The sequence below is a fragment of the Podarcis erhardii genome (genome assembly GCF_964252035.2).
Source record: "Podarcis erhardii genome assembly, chromosome: 3".
Classification (NCBI taxonomy): Eukaryota; Metazoa; Chordata; class Lepidosauria; order Squamata; family Lacertidae; genus Podarcis; species Podarcis erhardii.
In genome coordinates this window covers 2006556-2034295 of record NC_138507.1, presented here as the reverse complement: position 1 = coordinate 2034295, position 27740 = coordinate 2006556, and the positions used below count along the sequence as shown (strand labels likewise).

Here is a 27740-nt window from a genome sequence, read left to right as displayed (position 1 = left end):
ACTTTTAAGAAAAAATAGACATGCCAAAAAGCCCATGTTTGCAGTTGCTGCTACTAAGTTGCACCAGAAATTTCTGGAATTTCTCTGAGTTCTTACAGAGACAATCATTCATGGTGATTTCTGAATGAAACAATGAAACTATCACTGATGATGGTTCACAAGTATTTCTACTTTGGAAATAAAATTATATATTTATCACTGAAAAGCTCTTTTAAAAATAAAAATGAGCTGAATTATGAAGATTTTTTTTCTACATATTGATGTCTCTCATTCTTCCTTTCCAAGCAGCACAAGCCATTTTTGATGAGACAAATCATAAAGTAGTGCTTATATCTAAGTGCAACAGATAATTTGCCATTGCTCTTATAAAATTTTATTCAGCATAGTTATTGATTTGATGAGAGCAAATAAGGAATCCATTCATACAACAAATGAATGAAAACTACAACTGCAAAAAAGTACACTGAAATACATATTTCAATTACATAGTAGCACAAAGGTGATTTTTTTGTTATGTTTACACCCATCTTGCCTCCCTCAGCAAAGACTATGGAGAAAGTCAACTCAATAGGGCAGTATCATCAGCGAGGGGGGGAAGCACGAATTTTCAAAGCCATAACATTAGGCAAAGTATACAGAAGGAAATATGAATAAATACACTGAAGTGACATAAACAGCGGCACTCATATTGACGCACAATTATATAATGCAAGTTTTTTAAAAAATTATATAGACAGGTTGTTGTGAGAACTGCAGATTTCATTAGTAAGTCAGGATATAGCTTAGCTACAACTTTATTTATCAAAAATTTCAATCAAAGCAACACTCACTCACAATTTATGCTCACAAATAAAATCTGCTTACTATGTCTGCAATTCTATACACACTTACCTAGGAATAAACACCATTGAATTCAATGGGCCCTGCTTCTGAACAGACATGTTTAGGATAGCAGGGTAAAGAATGAAATCCTGGGCACATTCAGTGCGGCTTACTTCCAAGTAACCATGCATAGGCTCAAGCTGTAACAAGTACATATCTTTTACATTGTTTATATATTTTTTCTATTACTTCATTTGATTGTGTCACAATTCAAATGATTTGACTTTCTTTATGCAAGCTAATTCAGGCATTAGATGATGGTCTTAAGAGGGGAGGTAAGAGATTGCCATAAGCACACAGGCAATCCAAGAACAATTCAATGTACCTCATTCTAAAAACAGAGAGGAAAAGTAATGATGTGCATAAATATACGTAATAAATTATGGTCAACATAAGATGTTTACAATCTAATGTCATTTCCTCCCTCCAAGGTGTCCTGTTTTTGCCCCGCCCCCTCGCTCTCCCTGATCCATTATCACCCCCACCCCATGTAATTTTACAAGCCCACTTCACCCCCAGCATCACTTTCCTGTCTGGCATTTCCAGTTGCTATCCTGTTTAGAGAGCAAGTGGAACAGAAAGGATGCCAAATATTATGCATCTGAGAAATGTCACAGCCAAATGTTAGAAAACACTTAGAAAGTGGACACCACTCAGTATTTTGCCACAATTAGCTCAATCCTCCAATAATGCTGCTAAATCTATGGAAATAAACTATCAATAGCCTGTGACCATTTTAACAAAATAAGCTATAAAAACAAATGAACAAGGCCAGGGAACATACAGTTTCTCAAAGATGTTTCCAATTTTGTTCTTAACATAAATGAGCAAATCAAAACACTACCATGCTAGTGTCTCTGCATGTTATTCTGTAGTGTGCACAGCATCCTGCAATTTTTTAAAATTTTGTTTTGAAGCCCAAATTACACCCAGAACACCACATTCATTTTAACTATGTGCACTAGCATAGCTGAAGTTTCTGGTAGGCGACTGTATTTTGACACATCTAAAGAGACCATATGAAAGGTGCATGCCTAAGTGCCCACCCTGAGCATATGTACCAGATCTGTGCTCACTTTCAAAGCAAGCATTCCCATTGACTGCTGAAATCTGTTAAGAGAAATTCCTTTTGGAAAAGCAAGCACTGTTCCTTTTCTCTCAAATGCATTAAGTACATTTCCCCTTAACTACTATCACAAGTTGTATCAAATATCTCGTATATTGCATCCTCCCTGTCTCTGCTTTAAAATGTGTAAGTCACAATATGCAGATGACAGGATCTCTACGAAACAGAAAAGGCTGACATATAATTGCACTTAATGTTCATTACATAAAGCTGCCAACTAGCCTTGGGAGCACGTAACCTAGGCAGACATGATTTAAGGTTTGCAAAGGAATCCCCAGACTAACACTTCAGTGACAGCCAATTATAGCCCCAAAAACACAGCCCCCAGTAAGCAGTCTGCTGGTAGAACTTGAGGAAAGGTAAAGTTTCTTACAATGAGTTACAGATTCACAAGCAGAGGAAGACAAGAAGAAAAAGAAAAACAGAAGGGAATCCAGCGAACCAGCAAATATGAAGCAGACCCAAAGATCGTGATACAATCCAAAGATGTAAATTATTGTAAATCATCACTGTTGTTCAGAATTTCACACAGACATTTGTGCCAATTCTGGTATACTTCTCCACAGACACAATAAGGAGGGGGTGGGGGGGGGGAGAGAGAGAGAGAGAGAGAGAGAGAGAGAGAGAGAGAGAGAGAGAGGGAGGCAGGAAAACTTTGGAGAGTATAAATGAAGTTCTGCTGTCCATATGCTTTAAACGGCACAGAAGTTTATGCTCTTTCAGCATTTTGTATGCTCTCCAAATCCTCATGAGTCACAAAAATTAAAAAGCTATATCCTTCTGGATGCCAGGAAGGGCCTTACCACGGGGCTTTTGTCAAACTTTAAAAGGGGGGAGGAAAGGAAAAGCCACAGTGTTGGGCAGTCCCACTTTACTTGACTACTATGATGTCACAAACCACATGATTCTGTCTCTCCAGTAACAGTGCTTGCAAAAAAAAGGAGTTTTAAAAGCTTTTGCTTTTTTGGATTGTGTGAATGCTTCATTCGCCTCACAAACAACCACAGAACCACAAGTGCGGTGCAAACTTTCTCCAGAAGGACGCAGCAAGAAGCCTTTGGTTTTTAAATGGTTAATCTCAACAGGTCACCAGCAGCCACCGAGACCAACAGAGTCAGTAAGTGCTCTCAAACCACAGTCTATTCAGTAATAGTAGATCTGTCAAATATTTGCTTATTTTCTTTCTCTTCTCTTCTCTTTTTTTCATTCCTTGCTTTGCTTTTCACATCTTACCAGCGTTTCAGAATTTTTTGATAAGAGGAGAAAAGTACAGAACCTATGTACTCCAGGCATGCTATAAAACTGAAACAAAGTTTGGCTATGGTTTGTGATTTCAGTATAAGGCTTCAAGCAGTATTTGCACCAGAAGATAACACACGCTGTGTGAGGGGAGGGGAAAACAATGGCATCGAACAGTCTCTTCAGCTCAGTGACACCTTGTCAGCAAAACTTCTTCTGGGGTAAGTGCTGGTTTTTTCACATATTACAAAATATGACTGATTGCCACAAATGGTTTGCTGTTTACATTTTACCTTGTTCTTTAAAACCACTATTTGAATGAAGTGAAAATAAACATGATGGCAACATACTTAATTTTTATTTTTGTTAAAAATGGGAAGCACAGTTGGGAGTTAATATACTTTACTGTACCCACTATTGCTCAGATAGCAGGTGTGCTCCCCTTTCTGTGATTCACTACGCATTGTGTATATGGACCAAGCAGTAAAATCAGAATTCAGAATTTAGAGCAAATATGCTAACCATGGGACCTAGAAGAAAGGCGCCAGCTCTCTGAGAGTTCTAATGTCACAAAAGTCATTGCAGCAGGCTATTGGGGTTGATTTCCACAGTACTCAATATCATACGAAAATTATTAAGGCAAGGAAAATAGCCATATAATTTTTCATTCACACACATACCAGCTGGCATCTCAATTTTTTGCTCTAAGTGTATGTAAATCTTACTGTTTTCAATTGAAACTTACTTCCAAGGTCATAGTCTTTTCCAACTTGTGTATATAGAACCGAATATATTTAGTATTTGTTTCTGTAGAGTTGTGTTTTTTACCCTACATAAGAAAACAATTTTACAAATGCATCAGGTTACAAGGACTCAATTATGCTGTTCTAAATAAGCATGGATCCAAGCTAATAAACCCCTTGGCATCAAAACTAGGAAGTAGCAAAAGAGAACAAAGATGCAGCAGATGAGGCTGATTCTACAACAGTAGTGATATGTTTAAAGAAGCTCTGCAAAGCATGCCTGTTAAAGTAGACATCTTAAAATATCATCTTGGGATAATAAGTTTAATCGGCAGATATAGTCCACCTATGTGAATGTCAAAACATGAAGAAAGTTCTCAAGCTGTAAAACAGCAGCACCTCTAACAGCCCTTTGAACTTCCCTGTCTAAGATCTGTTTTTGAAATTATGTCAGTACATACATAAATACCACATGAAATAAAAATGGCCAGTTTTATTTATTTAAAAAAATACATAATATAGCAAGGAAGCTGGGAAACTACTGAGTTTATAGTGCAGCTGAGATTTAGCTTTCAAAGATGCAGTAAAACACTGCCCAATCTCAAAGGCCATTCGCCGTCCTTTGACCAGTGATCAGAGATGTTTTGCCTCCTTTGAAATGCTACAAAACTACCTGTTCAAAAGTATCTAAACAACAGCAATAACACAACTGAGGTGGGAAATGCAAATCACTTACAGTAGTTTCTTAACGTTGTCCATTTTAGTTCAAAACTATGTTGGGTTGTAAGCAACTGAATTTCCTTGCTCCTTCAAAGAAGAAAAAAGGACCACCCTGATTCCTACTGGAAAGGCACGTTGAGCTGCATTGTATCTGCTGGCTGGTGGTGGGAGTTTCCCTTGCCCCCTCCTACTTCACACATTATTCCAAGCGGCTCTTGCTGAAGCCCGTGAATCCACTGCCATCTGTGAGCACAATTGGACATGAAGCGAGGCTTCTTCTGCTCATGCAACACAGGGACCGACTTCATTTCTGATATACAAACACATCCGATGCATTACATAGTCCTATGCTTCAGAACCCTACTTTCTGGAAGTTCGTCACACTGAGTTACACTGTAATTAGATAGCCAGCATGCTAAAATATAGCAACAGAAAAACCTGAGGCTTTTAAAAGCGGCAAGGTTTTTTCTTCTCACCCAAACCTCTGCCTTAATGAAGCACAGCGCAAGTGTAGCCAGACCACATCATCCCAGTGTTTACAACAGGAAACACATATATGTGAACTTTCTTCTGCTTTTAACATCCCAAATGAGATTACAAGAAATATAGTTGGCTAAAGTTTTCATAACATGTAGGGCTGGCTACTTAACTCCCCTAATTTGGGTGGATCTTTAAACTACCTGGAAGGTCTGGGGACACGAGCAAAACATCCTTCCCTATGCACCGCATTCAAATAAGGCTGGCCAAGCACACACAGGAACAAGCAATAAGCATTCTATTTAGGGGGAAAGCTATGAACTCCTCCAGGTGATTTGATAGGCACAATGCTTAGACAGGAGAACACTATTTGTTTCACTTGCTGTCTTTTAAAGGAGAAATATAGGCAGCTGATACGCGTTCCAGAATTATTATGATTCACACCTCCAGGAATCTGTATCATCATCTGGTGGCCCTGCATTATTCTTGCTGCATTCAGTTCCACAATATTTCCTTCTGGGCTGTTCCAATCGGCCACCATTTCCTCATCAGCCTAATTATCAGCGATCAGTTATAGAATTAACCCAAAATGATATGGAGGATAGAAAGGAAGCATCCGATTTCCTCCGTTTGCAACTGATGGCAGTTCCATGCAACCATTAAAACATGTTGTCAGGTGTCATGTCTGAGTATGCCAGTAACTGCATCCTATGCTAGAAATCATAGAATCATAGAGTTGGAAGAGACCACAAGGGCCATCGAGTCCAACCCCCTGCCAAGCAGGAAACACCATCAAAGCACTCCTGACATATGGTTGTCAAGCCTCTGCTTAAAGACCTCCAAAGAAGGAGACTCCACCACACTCCTTGGCAGCAAATTCCACTGTCGAACAGCTCTTACTGTCAGGAAGTTCTTCCTAATGTTTAGGTGGAATCTTTTTTCTTGTAGTTTGGAACCATTGCTCCGTGTCCGCTTCTCTGGAGCAGCAGAAAACAACCTTTTCCCCTCCTCTATGTGACATCCTTTTATATATTTGAACATGGCTATCATATCACCCCTTAACCTCCTCTTCTCCAGGCTAAACATGCCCAGCTCCCTTAGCCGTTCCTCATAAGGCATCGTTTCCAGGCATCGTTTCCATCATCTTATGTAAAGGCAATGTTTTGGCCTTGGGTTATATTATCTTAAATTAAGAGCTTGTTACTTTATTGTACATGTAGCAGCAGTAGTAAATATATCCTACATCTGTGGCAGCCTATACCCTGGGATTCATTCAAATGAATGGAGCACACTAGTGCTCTTTAGCAGCTCCCATTCCTTTCAATGGGGCTTGTGCTGCAGAAATTTCCTGCCAGAGTATGCTCACAATTTAAAACTCATCTGTCAGCATGCACAACATGCTGCTTATACGTAAATAAAAATAAATCACCAGTTTATTTACTTTTCAAATGTTATATAATGATTCCTTCGAAAGTTACATATTCCCTGAAAAACGAAAAACAATGAGTTACCACTGATTACTATTCATGCTTTCCCAACAGTCAGTAGGCACCTGAATGTGTTGCTATACTTGAAATAAAACTGTACTTTCAGATGCAAACTTCAGGCAATTTAAGGGAAATATAGCCATTCTAGTATTTTAAAATCCCCTACCTCGTTACTATGAAATGAAGTCTGCATATGACATATAGTATACCCAAGAGATCTGGGTGGGGGAAGGTGGGGGAGACATTTAACAATGAAGCCTCATCTCCTTCTGCATCCATACAGGCCATCATTTTTTTTTCATGTACAGAGATTTGAAATACGGTATAAGCAACAAAATGAATTGATTTAATTATTACATGAGCATTGGTAGTTTCCTTATAGTGCAATCTGATGTAAAATTCTTAAAGAAGAGAAATGTTCCAGTTAGTTTATAAAAAAAACCCACCAAAATATTTGACAGTTAAATAAACAAGTGAAAAAAGCTAATTCACAGGAGAGACTAAGATTTTATCAGGCATACAGGATTAATCTTTATTGAATAGAACCATTCACAAATCAAAACTTACTCTACCCCAGTACTTTCATACAGCGCTAATCAATTACAAACCTTTTCTAGTGATTCAAAATCCATGTGCTTTTAATTTTATACACTGGTGGTCTAAAATATAGAAATGAGGCTCAGCTAAGTCAGTCTGTATAGAAACATTTGCTCCCCCCTCCCAATAAATATTCATCTGGAGGTTTTCTTAGAGAGAGCTGCTCATATGAAGACTGTGGTAATATTTTTATACTGTACCTCCTTGTTGAAGTAAAGGTTAGGGGTTATCAAAATACCTCAACTGTATATACAAAAAAGGGGGGAAAGGGAAAAGGTAAGTATTCACATGAAAAATCCAAGGGAACTATATTATTTATTTTTGCATTTCCTATGATTAATGATGCACCAGTGCATACTTGAAAACTGAAGTCAAAGGAGGGGTAACACCTCAAATTCCTTTATAAAATGGACAAACGTCAAAGCTGGTAGGCTGTGTTAGCTAGCCGACCAGAAATATTTAAAAGACTCTGCCACCCCTACAGTACCACTGAAAATCCTGATATGCACTGTAATTTCATAGGGGGTGGTCTAATAATGTTGTTACAGCATGCATTTAGCACAATATTTCAGTTTTGTTTCTTCAGTGGGATGGAGTATTTTATTCACATTTTTAACAGCACAACCCTACGAATGTTAACCCAAGTCCCACTGTGTTCCCTGGAGCAGACCCACTAGAAAGTGTGTTTCAGTTTGCAGCATAAAAGGCTCAATTTCATTTTAAAATTTTCAGGCTACATGTGTCAAATTACCTTAACTGCATAAATAATTCCTAATGCTTTGCCGGCATGGGGATTTTTTTTTAAGGCAATGAAAAGCATCCTGAAGGAACTGTTGAGGACAAGCTTTTATAGGCACTAGACATACTGTATGGTAACCTCTCCCTTTCCAAGCTTCGCTAATAATCACGATATGGAATCACAGAAATAATATTCTTGCTATTGGTATCCAGGAAAATCCTACTTTGGCTATTGCAGGTGATATTGCATAATTAAGAGAACTCATTGAATATGCATAATTATTAAAGCATTACAATAACCAGCCCATTTGCTATGCCCTATAGCGGGAGGGGGGGGATCTGTGGCCCTCCGGAGGTTGTTAAGACTCCAACTCCCAGCAGCCCCTTCAGCATGTTGTAACCTAACAACGGCTGGAGGGCCACAGGTTACTGAGGACGTTCAAGGTAACAGCAAAATTGGAAAGGTAAACCTGTCACGTTTTAAGCTTCTGGAGATCCAACTTTCCCAGGGCAGTTATTTTTAATGTAAAAAAACCACCAATGCCAAGTATTCTTCTCCAAACATGCATATTCTTCTCGGGATTTTTATTTTAATACTCCCAATTAGACTTTTTGAAAAGTATGTATTGGGGTGCAATCCTATGCAGACTGACTTGGGTGTTTAATTAGACAAGCGATGACTTACTTTCATGTGTATGGTGACTGAGGTCCTGGTTATAAGGACAAATCAGGAAACACATTTTCTCCAGTAAGTTTTTTCCTCCAAAAATGTCAGGCTTTTCTGTAACCACAGGTTTTTGTCCACAGATAAGAGAAAGCCACGTAATTTTTGAGAGACTCTCTCTCTCAGTCTCTGGTTACAAAGCTGTACCAGTTCCATCTGAATTATACCACTGATCAGGGCTGCCATTCTCCACAATCCGTGGGAGTTCATTGGATGACTTGTTCTTTGACTGCAGCCCCCAAGTTGCGTCTCCATCCTTATTCCCTCCACCTGAAGCTCATTATTTACTGTCTCTCAGGTGTTTTGTTTTTAGACTAATGACATTTCCTTTCATGAACAAGCCGTTAGTAATAGTGGTCACAATTTAATTTATTTAACGGATTTTTACCCCATCATAAGGAAGACTCAAGGTAGTTTATAACATCAAACATCAACAGAAAATTAAAACAATACCCTAACAGCATAAGAAAAGAAAAGAACAACCTAGTGTGTGAGAGTTCTGTTGTTAAGCCCACAGAAGCTACTGCGCTGGATTCTAGCAGAGAGCTCTCACACATGCATATGAAGAGTAACATTTTAAAGATCAGCATCAGTAAAAATAGGTTTTTACATAATAGTTCCTGCAGCATAAAGCTGCTTTAACACCATCCCTACAAGAAGTATCCATTATTCCTGCGTGTTTCCTACCCGCACACCAGACACCCCCAAAAGAGATACTATATCATCCTCCAACCAGCTGCTCGGGGCTTCAACCTGTAGCTATTAGCTTCCTATTTTGTTACAAACTTGCCCTGGAGATTTGGAGAAGGGGGATGGGAAAGAGCAACTTTGTATGGACTTCTGATGATTAACTTACTATGAGAGAGTAATTTCCAATTCATGGGGAAATGGCAGGATTTATTTAGGTTAAATGATATGTTTAAAATAGTTATGCTACAAAATCTAGTTTTCCAATTTGATCTGTGTATGAGAAAAGTACCAAAGATATTTTCAATTTTATCTAAGCTCACTCTTTCTAAAGCTAAGAATTACTTGTCCATTGTGTCAGATGAAGAATCTCAGTCCTCTCTCAACATAAGTTTATCCACACTGCACTTTTAAATTAAGTTTTATGTATTTTCAAGTTTGTCAAAAAATGTTTTATCACAATTGAAAAAATTAATCTTAATTATTTTAAGTGAAGCTTAAAACTATTATTTCCTTTGCTGTCTGTTTTTTAGATATGATACAATAATTAAAGTCAGAAACTTTTAGAATTAAAAATAGCTTTTAACTTTCAATGTGTTAAAGTAAAAAAAAAAAAAAAACCTGTGGCAAATGTTTTGGCAGACATTCAAACATAATGAATTTGTTGCTGTGTATTTTTGATATAGACATGGGCTGCATCATGGGCCATAATAATAAATGCACTCTTCCAAGCGCTTTCCCATTTGAAATCAATGGGACTTACCACCACCCCCCCACTCAACTCATAGGTTTAGGCACATTGCTAAACACGCCAAGCTAAATTGCATTCCTTGGAAGGCAGCCCAACTGATTAGGAACAGTAACCTGAAAGCAATTTCATATAACCAATGATATTGGTTTCCAAATAAAATGTATTGAGGATCGCTGAGCAAGTGGCTTTTTGTACACACAATATATTTAATTATTTTTCCTCCTAAAATTATTTGGAAAGCATCTTGCAAAAAGGCTATTGCCTGCAAGACAACAGTCATTTCTCCCATATTTATTCAAACCATAAAGTAATATTATTTATTTATCTCCTTATGATCAGACATCCTGTATTTAAATCACTTCATGAAAGCCATGCACACAATTACTAAGAGTGCACTTAGGAACACACTACAGAAAAAGGACAGGTTAGACAATCAGTAATACTAACACCAGTTATTTTGAAGACTTTGTGTGCCAAATAAAATGAACGGCCATGCTTTACACGTAAGCTGAGGGGATACTTATATGAAATATATACATATGCAATGTTATGGAACCATCCAGGCACTAGGAAAGGAAAAAGGCTCTCAATAAGTAAATTTGGCATATTTTACTAGAACAATAATCTTTATTATGGGATCCATATTCAACATTTATTTGCACCTACAAACACACAGCAATGTTGCTAAGTCAGTTTATTTCTGTACTACCTTTTTTCTTGGAATTTGAGGCAGCGTATGTTGAGTTCCTGAGTGACCAGCAAGCCCAGGCCCAAGGTTGCTGCATCAGGGGCCTTCTGGCCTAAAGGACCTACAGCATCACAATCCTCTTCTAGTAGTTCACATGGAGGTTATAGCAAACTAGCCTGGTACTTTCAGTAAAAAATAAGCAAATCACTGAAGGATCCTTAATCCTAGGATGCAACCCAAAAAGCTCTTTGGGGCATACCAAGAACTTGCATTCACTCTGTGTGTGACTTAGGAAGCTACTATTCCCCAAGTTTTGTTGTTGTTTTTTTAAAAAAAGTTCTATAGATTAAACAAAAAAGTGCACTTCATTTTGTTTTTCCAGGAAATTGTTAATAATTGCAATGCTGTGCTACCTGGTTAGGATTTATTTTCTTGAGAATACGTTATAGGAATCTTCTAAAGTAATGATAATTAAACTCAATGGTAACCAAAGAGTTTACACAAAATGCTACATAACTCATTTATTTTTAGTCAAAATACAATAGGTTATTACACTTCTGTTTCTTCACCTATAAAGAGAATGTTCTTGTGTGAAGAACTGTAAGACTGCACTAAACCTTTAATGGTGTTATCACGGTTGCAATTATCTCAGTTGGTATAGAAACCAGAGATGCAAACATAACCAAAGTTGAATATTAGGCAGCAATTCTGCACTTACTTACCTGGGAATAAGCCCCATTAAATTCAATTGGACCTACCGCTAAGTACCCAGGTGCTGGATTGCACCATGAAATACTTGCAGTTGGGCTGATGTTTAGAAACAACCATTTTGAAGAGTACAGGCTTTTCAGTATCTAACTGGGAAATGGTAAGAAAAGCATTCTGCTACCTTCAAGTGCACAACAATGAAATGATCTATAAATATGCTGCACCAAACAATAATTTATTCATTTAGAATACATGTTGCAGTGAAAAGTTCTCCAAGTGTCCTTTCTTCTGAGAAACTCCTTTTCATGATACACAGAATAATCGGAGAAACACTACAAGACTGCTTCTTCCTAGGGCAGCGCTGTGAGGCACTGGAGAAACAGAAGTTCAACAATGCACAATGTGGACATAAAAGCAGCCTTGTGAGACACACAGGTAGCAAGTGTTGGCCCTGTATTTATTTCCCCAACTAATCAGTGCTATTTGCTTCCCTGAAGTAAAATTTCACTAAATTATATTTACAAAAGGATCCTATAGCTTCCCAGCTTTGCTGCAAGCAATATTAGGATTCAATTCAAATGACCTTTTGCCTCAAGAGCTGCAGCCATTACAACAGTGACGGCCTTCTTCAAAATGACCAGGCCTCCTCGCCGGGCTTCCCTCCTCTTCCTCCCGGAGGAGTTTTCCATGACGGGCTCTCAGTTCATTTCACTTCTTTCAAATTCACTCCTATTCAGTGAATTCAGAGTTCAGGATGGCATACAGAATTTGTTGTTGCTGTTGTTGTCATCTAGATCATGTCACAGTGACCCTGTAAACTTTTCCTATCTAACCCTAAACTGCAAAATTAGAAACATAAAAAACCCAAGACAAGCAGGGATGTTTATTGACATTTTATTATTTAAAACATGCTTCATACAGTTATTTAGCAAAGAAAGGAATACTAAAACAAAAAAAGCTCAGTTTTCAGACTCCAAAAATCCATAAGGAATTGTAAATTAAAGTGACTGATTAATCCAGTCAAAGAAGTGCTTATTTTAGAAAGTTACATAAATTGTTCGCAAAACCTGAACATATGAATCATTGCAATAATAATTTCCTGTAAAAAGTGCTGCTGTGTCTGTTATAAAAATAATACATGAAACGGATTTTCTAATGATGTTCTGCATAATGAGAAGAGTAACTTAAGTTTGTGTACTGTATATAAAACATTTTTCATTCATTCATTTCTAATGGTACAAACAAAGAAGTATTAAATATATTTTTGGTAAACGTTAGACCGAGCCTGCAATCCTACAGATCCTTCCCCATTAATTCAGTGGGTCTTACTTCTGAGTAAACATGCATAAGGTTGGTCTGTGATAGCATTAATTCCCTGTTTATTTTAAGGCAAATTTGCAGTGCACACACAGACACTGATAGTTCTCTATGCTTACATGGATGAAACATTCCAATTCTGAATAAAGTTATCCCTTGACTTTCTTTTTAGAAACAGATATTTTAGTGGCTTATTCAAAGCTTGCAAAGTACTATTTTCTCTTTTACTTTTCTTTTCCATATGCATCTAAAGAGCAACTCCAATTAATTTTTCTCCACCTCCTTCAACTTTAGCACACTTACTTTTAAAATATGCGAGCCTAAAATGTAGAAGGGTTTTAAAAGAGATGGAAGGGGGAAAGAGAGGGTCAGTTGTAAAACACTAGTACAATTGAGGCAGTAATCAATGAATTATGATCTGGCTATAACACAATATATAGTGGTATGATCTGAATAAATGTACGTAACTCTATGACAGCAGACAAACGCTGCAGTCACTCAATACAACACAAAGGAAATGTGTCAATACTGCCTTAATACTCCCTGCATATTACAGAAAAACAAGTCAGTAAAAATGTAAACACCATTTACAGAGCTCACAAGACATACTAGAAAAACTGCTGATGAATGGCAGTTATATTTACTCAGACAAAAGATGAAAAATAATTGAATCGATTAATAGCTTTCTGGCTGTGATAAAATGCAACAAAATCTGTTTCCAGGATTCTCACCATCTCTAAAATGTTTTAAAATATTCTTTTTTTGCTTCTCCTCCTGCCCCCATCCCCTTTCTCTCCTTCACATACCTGGTTCTTATCAACTACTGAAGCATCTTCATCCTCTTGGATGCTAACATTCCTATTCAACTTATAGCAAGCACAGTACAATTTACATACATCTATGCAAGGTTTGAAGATAATGTTGTTAGTTGCCTGTGTGATCTGATATTTTCAGTCCGATGATACCTTCCAGAAGAAATACAGGGTTTCTGCATACAGTAACACGCCTTGAGCAAACCCTTTCTGCTGCACCATAATGATGCGATCCAAAAACTCAAGGGTACCTTAAACAACAGGCTACCTGTTCTAGCCATGCTCAGGAATGTGGCGAAATCATTTTTATTGATTTAACCTTTACAGGAATGCTACATATCCTCCGAGTAAAACATTTCTAATGTATTTATAATATGATACACCTTTGAGAAGTCTAAATTTAAAAAGAAAAAAGATCTAACAGAATAAGACAGCCCCCCCCCCCGCACTTCAAGATTATGTTCACTTTTCCAATAAGTTGATAAAACAAGTTTTCACAATTTTTAAGCCTACATTTAGCTTCAATGGACAGACACAGGAAAGTAATCCACCAAATGCTATTTCTACACAAGTACCATTTAACTAAAAGCTAGAGTCGGGGTAGTGATTGGTAGATTAAGCACATAGGTAGAAATCAAAATGCATTCACAACTTGTGACCCCAAGTCAATGCATTTTGGCCAAGTCCTTAAGAACCTGGCCAGCGAAGCAAGGGGAGATGCTATCCTTCGGAAGAGTTGTCATGCATGGCATCCTACATGCCCCCTCAGCAGAAAGAGGGCTTTTTCCTCTCTCTCTCCTCTCCCCGTGAGGCCCCTGCACCCCTGGAATTGTCTCGGAAGTGTGGTCCATTTCTGAACGCCTCAAATTTTATGACATTTGAAAGACAGGCTAAAGAAGGCAAGGGTGGTAATAGGCCAAGTATTCAGTTAATCAGTTTGTCAGTGAGCATGTATCTAAATTTCCTAAATGGTGACGATAAGAAGAGACAATAAAAACATGACGGAGAGCCAAACTAGGCACAGCGACATTCAGCAACTGTATGAATCATTTTTAAAACGTGAACTACAGGTATAGGGAGAGTGATCTGGGGCAAAGGAGCCTTTATGCTTTTGTCCCTTAATGGAGCCCGTATTTACCTGATCAGGTGATGCATCTGCAATTTGCTTTGCTGCAGGAGCTCCCATTTCCTCCAATGCAAACAGCACATTGGGGATCAATATCACAGTAGGAGACGAAGGGTTATGCCAGGGATGGGGAAAATGCAGCCCTCCAGGTGTTAGAGCACAACTGCCACCATCCATCCAGACCACTGGTGATGCTGGCTGTGGCTGATAGGGCAATATCTGGAGGGCCACAGGTTCTCCAACTGTGCTCTGTATAGCATTTCCACTCCCGTGCACAACAGATGGCAGACAGGTCACTGATACACTTTTAGTTGGCACATCTAGAATGAGGCTCCATGTTGCCTTGCACAAGAAGTGGGAGTTCTCATGTTCCCACTTATTGAAGCAGGGCAGCAAAAAATTCCCTGAAAATATACCCTAGAGAAAGAAGTCTAATCTTTGGAAACAAGTCCACTGAAATTAATGGGACTTACCCTCTAGGCCAGGGGTTGTCAACCTGGTCCCTACCGCCCACTAGTGGGCGTTTCAGGATTCTGGGTGGGCGGCAGGGGGTTCTACGGCACAAGCTGAATCCTCCTTCCATCGAGCACTGGGGGGGCGGTAAGGAAATTTTACCATCAAGAAAGATGCATTAGTGGGCGGTAGGTATAAAAAGGTTGACTACCCCTGCTCTAGGCAATTCTAAATTTGAGTTGCATATACTAGCAAATCTTTCTCTGAAATATATTCTGGAGTGGATGCAACACACCTTAGTAGTTAAGATCAACATTTATCTGCATGTACAAGTGGGGCAGGAGCAGTCAGTTAGATAAGAGGGAGCGCTTTCCTCAATCCTAATAAATGATACCCCAAGCACATAGAAGCCTAGCCTGGGAGTTGGATTTGTGTTGAGGGCATGGGTCTCCTAGCTTGAATTCTCCATTCCTTGTTATTGAAGCTACCAACATGAGTTTGACCAAACTGCGGGAGGCAGTGGAAGACAGGAGTGCCTGGCGTGCTCTGGTTCATGGGGTCACGAAGAGTCGGACACAACTGAACAACTAAACAACAACAACAACAATTGGTCTCTTAGCAGACTATGACTATCTTGGATAGGAGTGTGAAGAGCCCATCTCCCCCAGTAACTGCCTATCTTGTCAAAGGGAATCTGCCTCAATCTTGGCTGTGGGTCTTTACAATGACGTTGGAAGGAGAAGTATTATCTTACTGCCAGTAATTAACAGATCACAAAGTTACCCCAACACTGCTGAATTATCAACTTTGTACCATTTTTTTTTTATTATTTTTTTTGCTGATTCAGCCACCCTGTGTATGAGAAGGTTAGCAAAGCTGGATTTTAAATCAACAGGTATTCGTGTTCTTGCTCCAAGTAGTCAATGTACAGCAAATCTGTTTTACCAAGATACAGTAAAATCTACATATTGAAAGTTACTAGGCGGATATGGTACAGGAAGAAGGCTTAATTCTTGTGCTGGCTGTGGTGGTGGGAGGTGGGACTGCCCTCAACAATGGAAATATCTGCCAACGGTGTGAAAGTTGATGATGTGCCTGTGCTAGCAAGGATGGTGCAGTGCTGACCAAGAATATTCCAAACCTGCTCGCTTTACAATGCAGTTGTAAGGTTGCAGTTAATGCTTTGGCTACCCAGGGATCTGTGTGTGTTTGACATCAGCTGTGTCGCAATGGCACTGTGTAAATCAAGCCCATGTATTGCATGTGGACCCAGGTTTGTAATCCAGGACAGATATGTGGGCAGTTTGAAAAAGTTTCTTGAATAATTAATTTGTGGTCTTGCCACTGTCATGTTGTTTGATTCACTGGGATATTATGGGAATGAACTGTGTGCGTGTTGCTGTTGTTGCTATTACATTTATTACCCACTCTTCACCAGCAGGTCCCAGGTCAGGTTATAACAGCAGTTCCCAAACTTCTTGAGTCACAGTTCAGGAGAGAAATTCATCACAGAGTACTATTGCTGCCCTTATGCCAAAGGCACCTATTCCTTTTTCTTTTCCAGTCTCTTAGTGGAGCACTTGGAGATGCTCCGCGGAGAACAGTTTGGGAACCGCTGGGTTAGAACATTTTGAAATTCAGTATTAAAAACAAAGCTTTGCCACAGGAACAAGGTCATTGAATACCACTTTGCATCCTAAAAGCTCTATGTAAATGATCAGTGGTACGGATTTACTGTTACGTTAGACTAATTGTCAAACTGCAAAGCTCTCCAGTGGAATGGGACCACCCCCAGGCATGATTATCATTTCTGTTTAATGGATCCTCAAGGCATGCATATTTCCTTTTTTTAGTGTGTGTATGGGGGGGAGTAAATACAGTAAATACAGTTCTCCATTTTTTCCTCTGCATAGAAAAATAGTATATCAGGAAAAAAGGCTGTAGTAGCGTAGATTTCTGGCTAGCAGGGTAGTTTTCTATGAGCCAGTGCAAACATGCTCTCAACCCATTGTTAGGAGATGATGAGCAGGCCATCAGGCCCCATGCTGGCCTCCTCTCCTCTCAAGACAGTAAGGAAATAACCAATACATTATGAATGCCAAAGAAATAAAAGTATTGCAGAGATTAGCCATATTGTACTGTAAAAAGATACCAAGTGTTCTTGATACCTGTCTGTTTGCATTTTTATAAAACATCACAGTTGCATAGGAAAATAGGAAAATGCCAGGTGCAATTGAGAGTTTTATGTAAAGTCCTCATCCCCACTCCAAGAATACTCTTGACAGCACTGCATCAAAGAGTCATATTACAAGAATTACGAGAAAGGAAAACAGAAAAGGGCAGCTTACAATAGCAATATGAAAGGCCACTACTCTTACAAAAACACTTGAGTTATAGCTCAAAATTTCATTTTTTAAAAATATTTCTACAATTTAAGATATTCCCGGTCATGAGACTAGGGGATTGAAAAGTGCAGGGTTTTGACGATTAACAAGGAAAGAAGACAAACCCCAAACTTCTCCTAATTCAGCATATAAACAAACCATAGCTGGGATGCAGAGATGCCCCTGCACCAACCAGCCATTTCTGCTTCATGTAATGCTCCTCTAACACATGGCAGATTCTTGGAGGACTGAGCTCTGGCCTTTGGATCCCAGACTTCTCGCTCTGGCCTTGAGGGAGAGGTACAAGTGTACCACATTTGTGCATTTGAAGTGTTTATGGGATATTTGTTTGTTTCCAGCTGCCCAATTCTTTTTTTTTTTATAAATATTTATTAAGATTTTTGAATACAAATGCATAAATAATAAACAACATTACTTATATCATAACATAATTTCATCACTTCTTTGGACTCCCTCACGTCTCCCGCTCCCACTTGCATCGTTAAAAAATTTTTTCGAGCAAATTATCATCTTGTTTACAATCTTATATCCGCTCATTTAAGTATAATCTAGCAATTCTCCAAAAGGTTTATATTTTCCTTAATCTCACTTATCATCGAATTCAAATCTAATTTAGTGGTGGACAATTTTTTATGATCTAGCATCCTTCTTAACATTCAACCAAATTACAATATTTTTGTAAATAAATTTTAAATTTCTTCCAGTCTTCTTCAACCCTCTCTTCTCCCAGGTCTCGGATTCTGCCAGTCATCTCGGCCAGTTGCATATAGTCCATCAGCTGCATCTGCCATTCTTCCAGTGTGGGTAGATCTTGCGTTTTCCAGTTCTTAGCGATGAGTATCCTTGCTGCCGTTGTTGCATACATAAAAAATGTTCGGTCCTTCTTTAGCACCTTCTGACCGACAATACCCAGAAGGAAGGCCTCTGGTTTCTTAGTGAAGGTATACTTAAATACCTTTTTCAACTCATTATATATCATTTCCCAGAAGGCCTTCACTTTAGGGCAAGTCCACCAGAGGTGAAAGAATGTTCCTTCACTTTCTTTACATTTCCAACATTTATTTTCAGACAAATGGTATATTTTGGCAAGTTTAACTGGGGTCATGTACCATCTATATATCATTTTCATTACATTTTCCTTCAGAGCATTACATGCAGTGAAGTTCAGCCCAGTGGTCCACAACCTCTCCCAGTCCTCAAACATAATGTTATGCCCAATGTCCTGTGCCCACTTTATCATAGCCGATTTAACCATTTCGTCTTGTGTATTCCATTTTAACAGCAAGTTATACATTCTTGATAGTACCTTAGTCTTTGGTTCTAACAATTCTGTTTCCAACTTTGATTTCTCCACCTGGAACCCTAACTTTTTGTCGTTTTTAAAGACTTCTTTAATCTGTGCATAATGTAACCAGTCTCGCACTTTATCCTTCATTTTCTCCAAACTCTGCAATTTCCAATTATCTCCATCTTTTTCTAATATTTCCCAATATTTTGGCCATTTGGCCTCCATATTGGGTCTTCTTCCGGCCTTAGCCTCCAGAGGTGAAAGCCACCTTGGGGTTTTATTTTCCAATAAGTCTTTGTATTTTGTCCAGACATTAAATACTGCTTTCCTGACAATATGGTTCTTAAAGGCCTTATTGATCTTAACCTTGTCATACCATAAGTATGCATGCCATCCAAAAGCATTGTTAAAACCTTCCAGGTCCAGTACATCAGTGTCCTCCAGAAGTAGCCAGTCTTTTAGCCAGCAGAAAGCTGCGGCTTCATAGTACAGCTTTAGGTCTGGCAGGGCAAAGCCCCCTCTTTCTTTCGCATCAGTTAATATCTTAAACTTAATTCTGGGCTTTTTGCCCTGCCAGACAAATTTAGAGATATCTCTCTGCCACTTCCGGAAGCACTCTGTCTTGTCCACAATCTGCAATGTTTGAAACAAAAACAACATTTTTGGTAATACATTCATCTTAATAGCAGCAATTCGGCCTAGCAAAGAAAGTTTCAATTTTGTCCAACTGTCCAAGTCTCTCTTAATTTCAGACCAACATTTTTCATAGTTATCCTTAAATAGACTCAGATTTTTTGCTGTGATATTTGCCACTAGGTACTTTACTCCAGCTGCCCAATTCTTACAACCCCCTCAGCTCCAGGTGTTGATGTTGTTTTTAAGAGCCTCAAAGTTGAATACGGACATTTTATTTTATTTCTCTAACAATGTAAAAGTCACCCTTCTAATCTTCAGCCTGTGAATCCTGAGTGAATCTTGGCCCATAAAGCCATTTCCCCAAAACCATGGCAATCCACCCATCAACTGTGATGCCAGGTTTAATCTTAAAGTTGCTGTGTGATCCTGTTCCTAGGAGGCAACAGGATTTCACAGTTAAGGCAGCAGGATTTAACCCCCACTCATCAGCTGATCCCTCCCAGAGCCTTACCTGCCATAAGCTCATTTGGTCCTCCCTAAAACTACAGAAATCAAATTTATATTCCATATCCACTTCTATAACTTTTGAATTTTGAGACAAGAGAATACTTACAAATGTTTCATTGTATCAAAAAAAGTATTTTCATAAAATTAGTTTTAAAAAACAAAAACCAACTAACAAAACCTGCCTCTAGGAGCTTGGAGGTGCTCCTTACCAATAGTGACCCAAGCGGCTTCAGTGGCCCTGCAGAACCTTTTTGGGTTGGCTGGGGAGCTGTGACCTTTCCTGGACAGAAATAGCCTAGCTAGAGTGAGCTATGCTTTGGCAACCTTTAAGTTTAATTACTGTGATGCATTTTATGTGAGTCAGCCACTGAGAATAGTTCAGAAGCTTAAACTATAGCAAAATTCATCTGCTAGAATTTTGGGTGGTTTACAGAGATGGAGCCCCATTACAACAGTTCTGAAGTAACTAAAGTGGACGCTCGGGTTGCAAACGTGATCTGTGCAGGATGCACGTTCGCAACCGGCAGTGTTCGCAACCCACATCTGCGCACGTGCGGGTTGCACTTCTGCACATCCGCAAAGTGCAATTTAGCGCTTCTGCGCATGAGTGGCCTCCGAAACCCAAAAGTAACCCGTTCTGGTACTTCCAGGTTTCGGCGGTCCGCAACCTGAAATAACACAAACTGAAGCGGCTGTAACCCGAGGTAGGACTGTACACTAAATCTCTATCCACTACTGAGGCTACTCTAAGGTTCTGGCGCTTACCTTTAGATCTCTAAATAGCTTGGGCCCCAAATATCCGAAGGAGCACATCCTTTTGTATCAACCTGCCCTTGCTTTAAGATCCCCAGAGGCCCTGCTCCATGTTCTGTACAGGCAGCTCCCCATTTATGCACGTTTGAAGCACTCACACTGCTGTGAAAGTGGCATGAAAAGAGGGGGAAAGGCCCTTAAAGAGTGTGTGAAAATGGCAAAAATGGTGCCTAGCAATCCCATGGGCCTTTGCACCGACCTCAGAGGCCTGTGGAGAGTTGGAATTTGAGCAAGGAGGTTTGGAGGGAGTAATGTGGTGGAATCTGGTGGAATTTTTGTTTTTTAAATGATTTTCAATGGTTTCCATAGCTTTAGATGATGTTTGAAGGCTTTTTCAATGGTGTTCACAATATACACAATTTCACATAAGCGTGCAGTGCCTCGGAACATAACCCCTACATAAATGGGTTGTTGCCTATATTAAGGTGAGCTTCTTAGTTAAACTGAGATCCCAATGAAAAGTCATGAGTTAGTTCCCATTGATTTTAGTGGGAACTAATTACAAATAAGGGACGCGGGTGGCGCTGTGGGTTAAACCACAGAGCCTAGGACTTGCCGATCAGAAGGTCGGCGGTTCAAATCCCCGCGATGGCTTGAGCTCCCGTTGCTCGGTCCCTGCTCCTGCCAACCTAGCAGTTCGAAAGCACATCAAAGTGCAAGTAGATAAATAGGTACCGCTCTGGTGGGAAGGTAAACAGTGTTTCCATGCGCTGCTCTGGTTCCCCAGAAGCGGCTTAGTCATGCTGGCCACATGACCCGGAAGCTGTACACCGGCTCCCTTGGCCAATAAAGCGAGATGAGCACCGCAACCCCAGAGTCGGTCACGACTGGACCTAATGGTCAGGGGTCCCTTTACCTTTACCTTTAATTACAACTAACTTAATCTGGGTTCAATGCTGTATGCTTTCCAATGGAACATAAATGAGCATGTTAACTGAAACTTTATAGAGCTAAAGGTAAAGGTAAAGGGACCCCTGACCATTAGGTCCCGTCGTGGCCGACTCTGGGGTTGGGGTGCTCATCTCACTTTACTGGCCGAGGGAGCCGGCATACAGCTACCGGGTCCTGTGGCCAGCATGACTAAGCCGCTTCTGGCTAACCAGAGCAGTGCACGGAAACGCCATTTACCTTCCTGCCGGAGTGGTACCTATTTATCTACTTGCACTCTGGCGTGCTTTCAAACTGCTAGGTTGGCAGGAGCAGGGACCGAGCAATGGGAGCTCACCCCGTTGCGGGGATTCAAACCGCCGACCTTCTGATCGGCAAGTCCTAGGCTCTGTGGTTTAACCCACAGCACCACCCGCGTGAAATACATAGAGCTAATGTATTTCAAAAATCCTATCTGGAATGTATTGGAAAATTCATAATAATAATAATAATAAATTTTATTTATGCCCCGCCCTCCCCAGCCGAAGCTGGGCTCAGGGCGGCTAACAACAATCAAAATAATCCAACATTCTAAAAACCTTTCATTATAAAAATTAATTAAAATCAAATTGATGGCAACCATTAAGCAAAATTCTGTGCAGATTGCCAGAGGAGGGGGTCAGGCTGCGCCCTGACCAAAGGCCTGGTGGAACAGCTCTGTCTTACAGGCCCTGCGGAAAGATGTCAGGATCTTCAGGATGTTTTTATTTGCAGACCGTAAGTTCTTCTGTGGGACATACCAGGAGAGGCGGTCCCGTAGGTACGAGGGTCCTAGGTCATATAGGGCTTTAAAGGTTAAAACCAGCACCTTAAACCTGATCCTGTACTCCACTGGGAGCCAGTGCAGCTGGTATAGTACCGGATGAATGTGATCTTGCAGCGAAGACCCCATAAGGAGTCTCGCTACGGCATTCTGCACCCGCTGGAGTTTCTGGGTCAGTCTCAAGGGCAGCCCCACGTAGAGCAAGTTACAATAATCCAGTCTGGAGGTGACCGTCGCGTGGATCACAGTGGCTAGGTCAGGGCGAGAGAGGTAAGGAGCCAACTGCTTAGCTTGGCGGAGATGAAAAAATGCCGCCTTCGTTATAGCTGCAATCTGCGCCTCCATGGAGAGGGAGGTATCGAAGATTACACCCAAACTCTTAAGGGACGATGCTGGCACTAATTGCACCCCCGCAAGAGATGGGTGTTGCCCCCTCAATCCCATATCGCCCCGTCCCAGCCAGAGGACCTCTGTCTTCGAAGGATTTAACTTCAACCGGCTCCCATGTAACCATCCAGCCACAGCTTCCAGACATCTGGTCAGTGTGTCTGGGGCCGAGTCAGGATGGCCATCCATCAACAGATAGAGTTGGGTGTCATCGGCATACTGATGGCAACCCAGCCCAAAACTCCGGGCAAGCTGGGCGAGGGGGCGCATAAAGATGTTAAAAAGCATCGGGGAGAGAATCGCACCCTGAGGCACTCCACACACCAAGGAGTGGCGCGATGACAATTCCCCCCCAAGCGCCACATGTTACCCAATCATTCAGGTGATTATGCAGGTGCCTATAGATGAGCGGCAAGGCAGGAGACCAAGGCCAAAAAAAATCACGGTGCAATCACAGTAGTGCAATCTGTCTCTTGTCTCCATTAAAGGCATGCAGCAATTAACAAGCTAGAATCCATCTCAAAGCATTGCTGCAGCAATCACATGGAACTGAGAGGACTGGCATTCAAGAATGAAGGCCAGGTCAGAATTAAACATATTAGGAGCATTAGGTACTATACAACTGAGGACCCTTCAATGGACACCTTGGTCAACCAGCAGAAGGATAATGAAGAAAACTCTCAACAAATGCCTTGTCTCCCCTTATAATCTTCACTGATGCCACAGGATTCCTGGTCAACTTATTATAATGCTCAGCTTTCTTTACAGTTTAAATCTGTTGCCAACATTTTCTGATAAACCTGCTGTGCTGCACCATTCAACTGTCCTATAAACCGCTCTTTGCCTTCTTAATGGCCTATCCCACTCTACTAAACCTCTTTTTGAAACTCAATGGGCAGGAGTCATTTAGTCAAGAAAAAAATTCTAACCTTCATGGCTCCCCCCCGCCCCCGCAAATTAAAAACAAAATGGCAGCAATACTACAGAATTGACAACCTGGAGATGAAGCCCAAATTCATTGCGTCTTTCAGTGCCAACAGTTGAGTAAAGTTATTTATGTTGAACAATAAGCTATTTCTGAATACTGCTGAAAGGGTGCAAGCTATTAAATATAGATTATTGTACTTATCATGGATGGCAGCATGAAAGTTAGGTTAATCAACAGCAGCACTACAATATACTCAGTAGTACCCTTCCAAGATAAACACTTCCAGAATGTTCCAAAATGTTTCATCTTTCTCCATATTTCATGTATTAGAAACCCTTTAGCAATTTAATTTGCTTCCCCATGAGCTTTTCCAATTTCAGGTCATTATTATGGGAATCTGGACACATTATTGTTGCAACTTCCACCTCTTGCATGCAGTGCTTCCAAAATATAGGCTGGCACCTGGCATTGAGAAAAATCTCAATGACTCAAGTTAAGACATCACACCTGAGGAAAGGGAGCACAACTCAGTGGTAAAGCACATGTCTTGCACACACAAGGTCCCACACACAAATGCATTACATCAATTCAGTAACTCCCCCTACAGTTTAACAAAAAATAACAGCACCAGTTTTTCTTCTGACCCAGATTCTGCTCATGTGGAGAGAAATTAAATTCCGTTCACATTTAAAGGCGAATTACCATATTTTTTTCCATCTATAAGACACTCCCATGTATAAGACACCCCCTATTTTGGGGGACTCAGATTTAAGAAAATGGGGGAGATGGCCCAGAGTGTAAGATGCCCCCAAATTTTTGACATTATTTTTTAGGAAAAAAACCTAGTCTTATACATGGAAAAATACAATTAACTTTGCCCTTTCCAAAACAATATGAGAATCAAAACACAGCCGTCCTGGAAAATTCACACTTATCCAAATTTTGTTATATGTTTGCATATGTTAAGGGAAAATAAGTGCAAAAATGAATATATTAGTGAAAATAACATACAAAAATGCATTATATCAGAAGAAGTTGCTTCCAAAAATGTGTACATCAGTCAAAACTACAAACAAAAATCTGTCCATTAGGAAAAATTCACACTAAAATGCTGAAGAACTTTCATGAGGATTTTTATTATTATTGCCAATTGCTACAGAAACATGGCAAGGTTAAGACTGGAAAAGTGTGAAACGCAAAGATTCTTTTGGTCCTGGCTCAGGGCATGGGCATGTATCCTTAGGGCCCACCCAATTTCTTTTAAGACAAGCTGCTCCTGGCCCCTTAATACTTCCACGATCCAACAAGGGCACCTAGAGAAACACATGTATTGCCCGCCCACAATGCCCTGTTAGCAACTGGCCAGAGCCTCTTTCAGAAGAGTTTTCATTTCAGCTGGCTTGTGGGGTTCAGACTAAGCAGTCAGTTGCAAAGGAGATGTTAGTGCATACTTTATTTGGTTTTATGTCTAGTTTGTTTCTTAGGCATGGTAGAGCCATAAATCCTCATTACAGCAGATCATGCAACTTACAGCCTCACTGCAGTAGCCTATAGAGCCCTATCATTAAGATACCAATGTGATTATTTAAGTACAAATAGTTCAGACTGACAAGGATATCAGCCTTTTAAACACATTTTCATGACAGAAGAGCAATGCCTTGAAACACCAACAAAAATATCAGTGTGCCTAAGTGTGCTTGCCTTGACCTGGCAACTTACTCAGAGGGTGACTTCGTTGCTGTGCCTCAGCTTCAGTGCCATCTGCAAAATGGGAAACCAAATTATCTGCCTCATGGAGCTGTGATTAAATATATTAGATAAGATGTAAAGCACTCTGGGCACCAGAAGAGCTATAGAAGGTTGGCATTTGGTATAATCGTTAACTTGTGCACTGAGCTATTTAAAGCCAAAGAAGTACATTGTCCTCCGAAACCAAAGCCAGCCTGTTACTCACAAGCACAAAGTTGCATGATTCTATTCCGCACACTTCTGACTCTGCAGTCAACTCACTGTAACAAATACAAATTGATTCATAACTAATTACTGTATGTTACAAGAAGATTTGGTTCTCAAGTTTTTTTTCAGGACTTCAAAGTATTTTTTCACCAGTGACTCTGAATCATGATCGGGGGAGACAATGGAACATCTGTTAACAATGCAGGATTGACTCAACAAAAGAAGGATTATTTAAGGCTCCCCTTCCATGAACAACCCTTGAAGACTATGCGCCAGCACAATTTTCCCTTACTGAAACCTATTTTTAGAACTAGAAAGCCAGTGACTCCCCCCCCCCACCCGTCTAAGAGGGGGTGGCAGAACGACTGAAAATGATAACAAGTATTATTTTTATGTATAAAAAAATCACATGATCTGGAAGAAAAGCAGACTGCACCAAAAGAAGTTAGAGATGAACACTATCACTCAGAAGAGAGCACTTCCAGGCCTATTGGTAGGCCAAGAGAGGGGGCTAGCCCAGCAGGTGGCACTGAGTGCTATGAATGGGCAATAAATTGCATGATATTCTATTTGTTATTTCACTTTGGATGCCAGTGGGAAAGAGATGCACTTGAGGGATTTGCTGCCTCGGGTGCCAAATAACTTGACTGGCCTGGGATACTCTGCGCTATGACTGATGAGGGGGTGTCATAGAATCCTAGAGTTGGAAGAGACCACAAGGGCCATCGAGTCCAACCCCCTGCCAAGCAGGAAACACCATCAGAGCACTCCTGACATATGGTTGTCAAGCCTCTGCTTAAAGACCTCCAAAGAAGGAGACTCCACCACACTCCTTGGCAGCAAATTCCACTGTCAAACAGCTCTTACTGTCAGGAAGTTCTTCCTAATGTTTAGGTGGAATCTTCTTTCTTGTAGTTTGGAACCATTGCTCCGTGTCCGCTTCTCTGGAGCAGCAGAAAACAACCTTTCTCCCTCCTCTATGTGACATCCTTTTATATATTTGAACATGGCTATCATATCACCCCTTAACCTCCTCTTCTCCAGGCTAAACATGCCCAGCTCCCTTAGCCGTTCTTCATAAGGCATCGTTTCCAGGCCTTTGATCATTTTGGTTGCCCTCCTCTGGACACGTTCCAGTTTGTCCGTGTCCTTCTTGAACTGTGGTGCCCAGAACTGGACACAGTACTCCAGGTGAGGTCTGACCAGAGCAGAATACAGTGGCACTATTACTTCCCTTGATCTAGATGCTATACTCCTATTGATGCAGCCCAGAATTGCATTGGCTTTTTTAGCTGCCGCGTCACACTGTTGGCTCATGTCAAGTTTGTGGTGAACCAAGACTCCTAGATCCTTTTCACATGTACTGCTCTCAAGCCAGGTGTCACCCATCTTGTATTTGTGCCTCTCATTTCTTTTGCCCAAGTGCAATACTTTACATTTCTCCCTGTTAAAATTCATCTTGTTTGTTTTGGCCCAGTTCTCTAATCTGTCAAGGTCGTTTTGAAGTCTGGTCCTGTCCTCTGGGGTGTTAGCCACCCCTCCCAGTTTGGTGTCATCTGCAAATTTGATCAGGATGCCCTTGAGTCCATCATCCAAGTCGTTGACAAAGATGTTGAATAAGACGGGGCCCAAGACAGAACCCTGTGGCACCCCACTAGTCACTCTTCTCCAGGATGAAGAGGAACCATTGATGAGCACCCTTTGGGTTCGGTCAGACAGCCAGTTACAAATCCACTGAGTGGTAGCATAGTCAAGTCCGCATTTTACCAGCTTCTTTACAAGAATATCTTGGGGCACCTTGTGAAATGCCTTGCTGAAATCAAGGTAGGCTACATCCACTGTGTTCCCTTCATCT

At 40.4% G+C, this 27740-nt stretch overlaps 2 protein-coding genes across 14 annotated transcripts in view; one reads left to right on the top strand and one right to left on the bottom strand.

The window, feature by feature from the left end:
- The window catches only part of SUPT3H (SPT3 homolog, SAGA and STAGA complex component), a gene marked incomplete at its 5' end in the record, with an annotated part of 237683 nt that overhangs the window by 171246 nt on the left and 38697 nt on the right, over positions 1 to 27740 (bottom strand). The gene's annotated exons all lie outside the window — the stretch shown is intronic.
- The window catches only part of RUNX2 (RUNX family transcription factor 2), a gene marked incomplete at its 5' end in the record, with an annotated part of 233279 nt that continues 208142 nt past the window's right edge, over positions 2604 to 27740 (top strand). For 2 of the 9 annotated variants that reach the window (XM_081855575.1, XM_081855570.1), the window contains 2 exons: positions 2605 to 3125; positions 3346 to 3468. In XM_081855575.1, coding sequence (XP_081711701.1) covers positions 3411 to 3468 — 58 coding nt within the window. Of the gene's footprint in view, positions 3126 to 3345; positions 3469 to 27740 lie in introns of all 9 variants that reach the window. The other 7 variants (XM_081855572.1, XM_081855568.1, XM_081855569.1 and 4 more) reach the window with 5 other exon arrangements.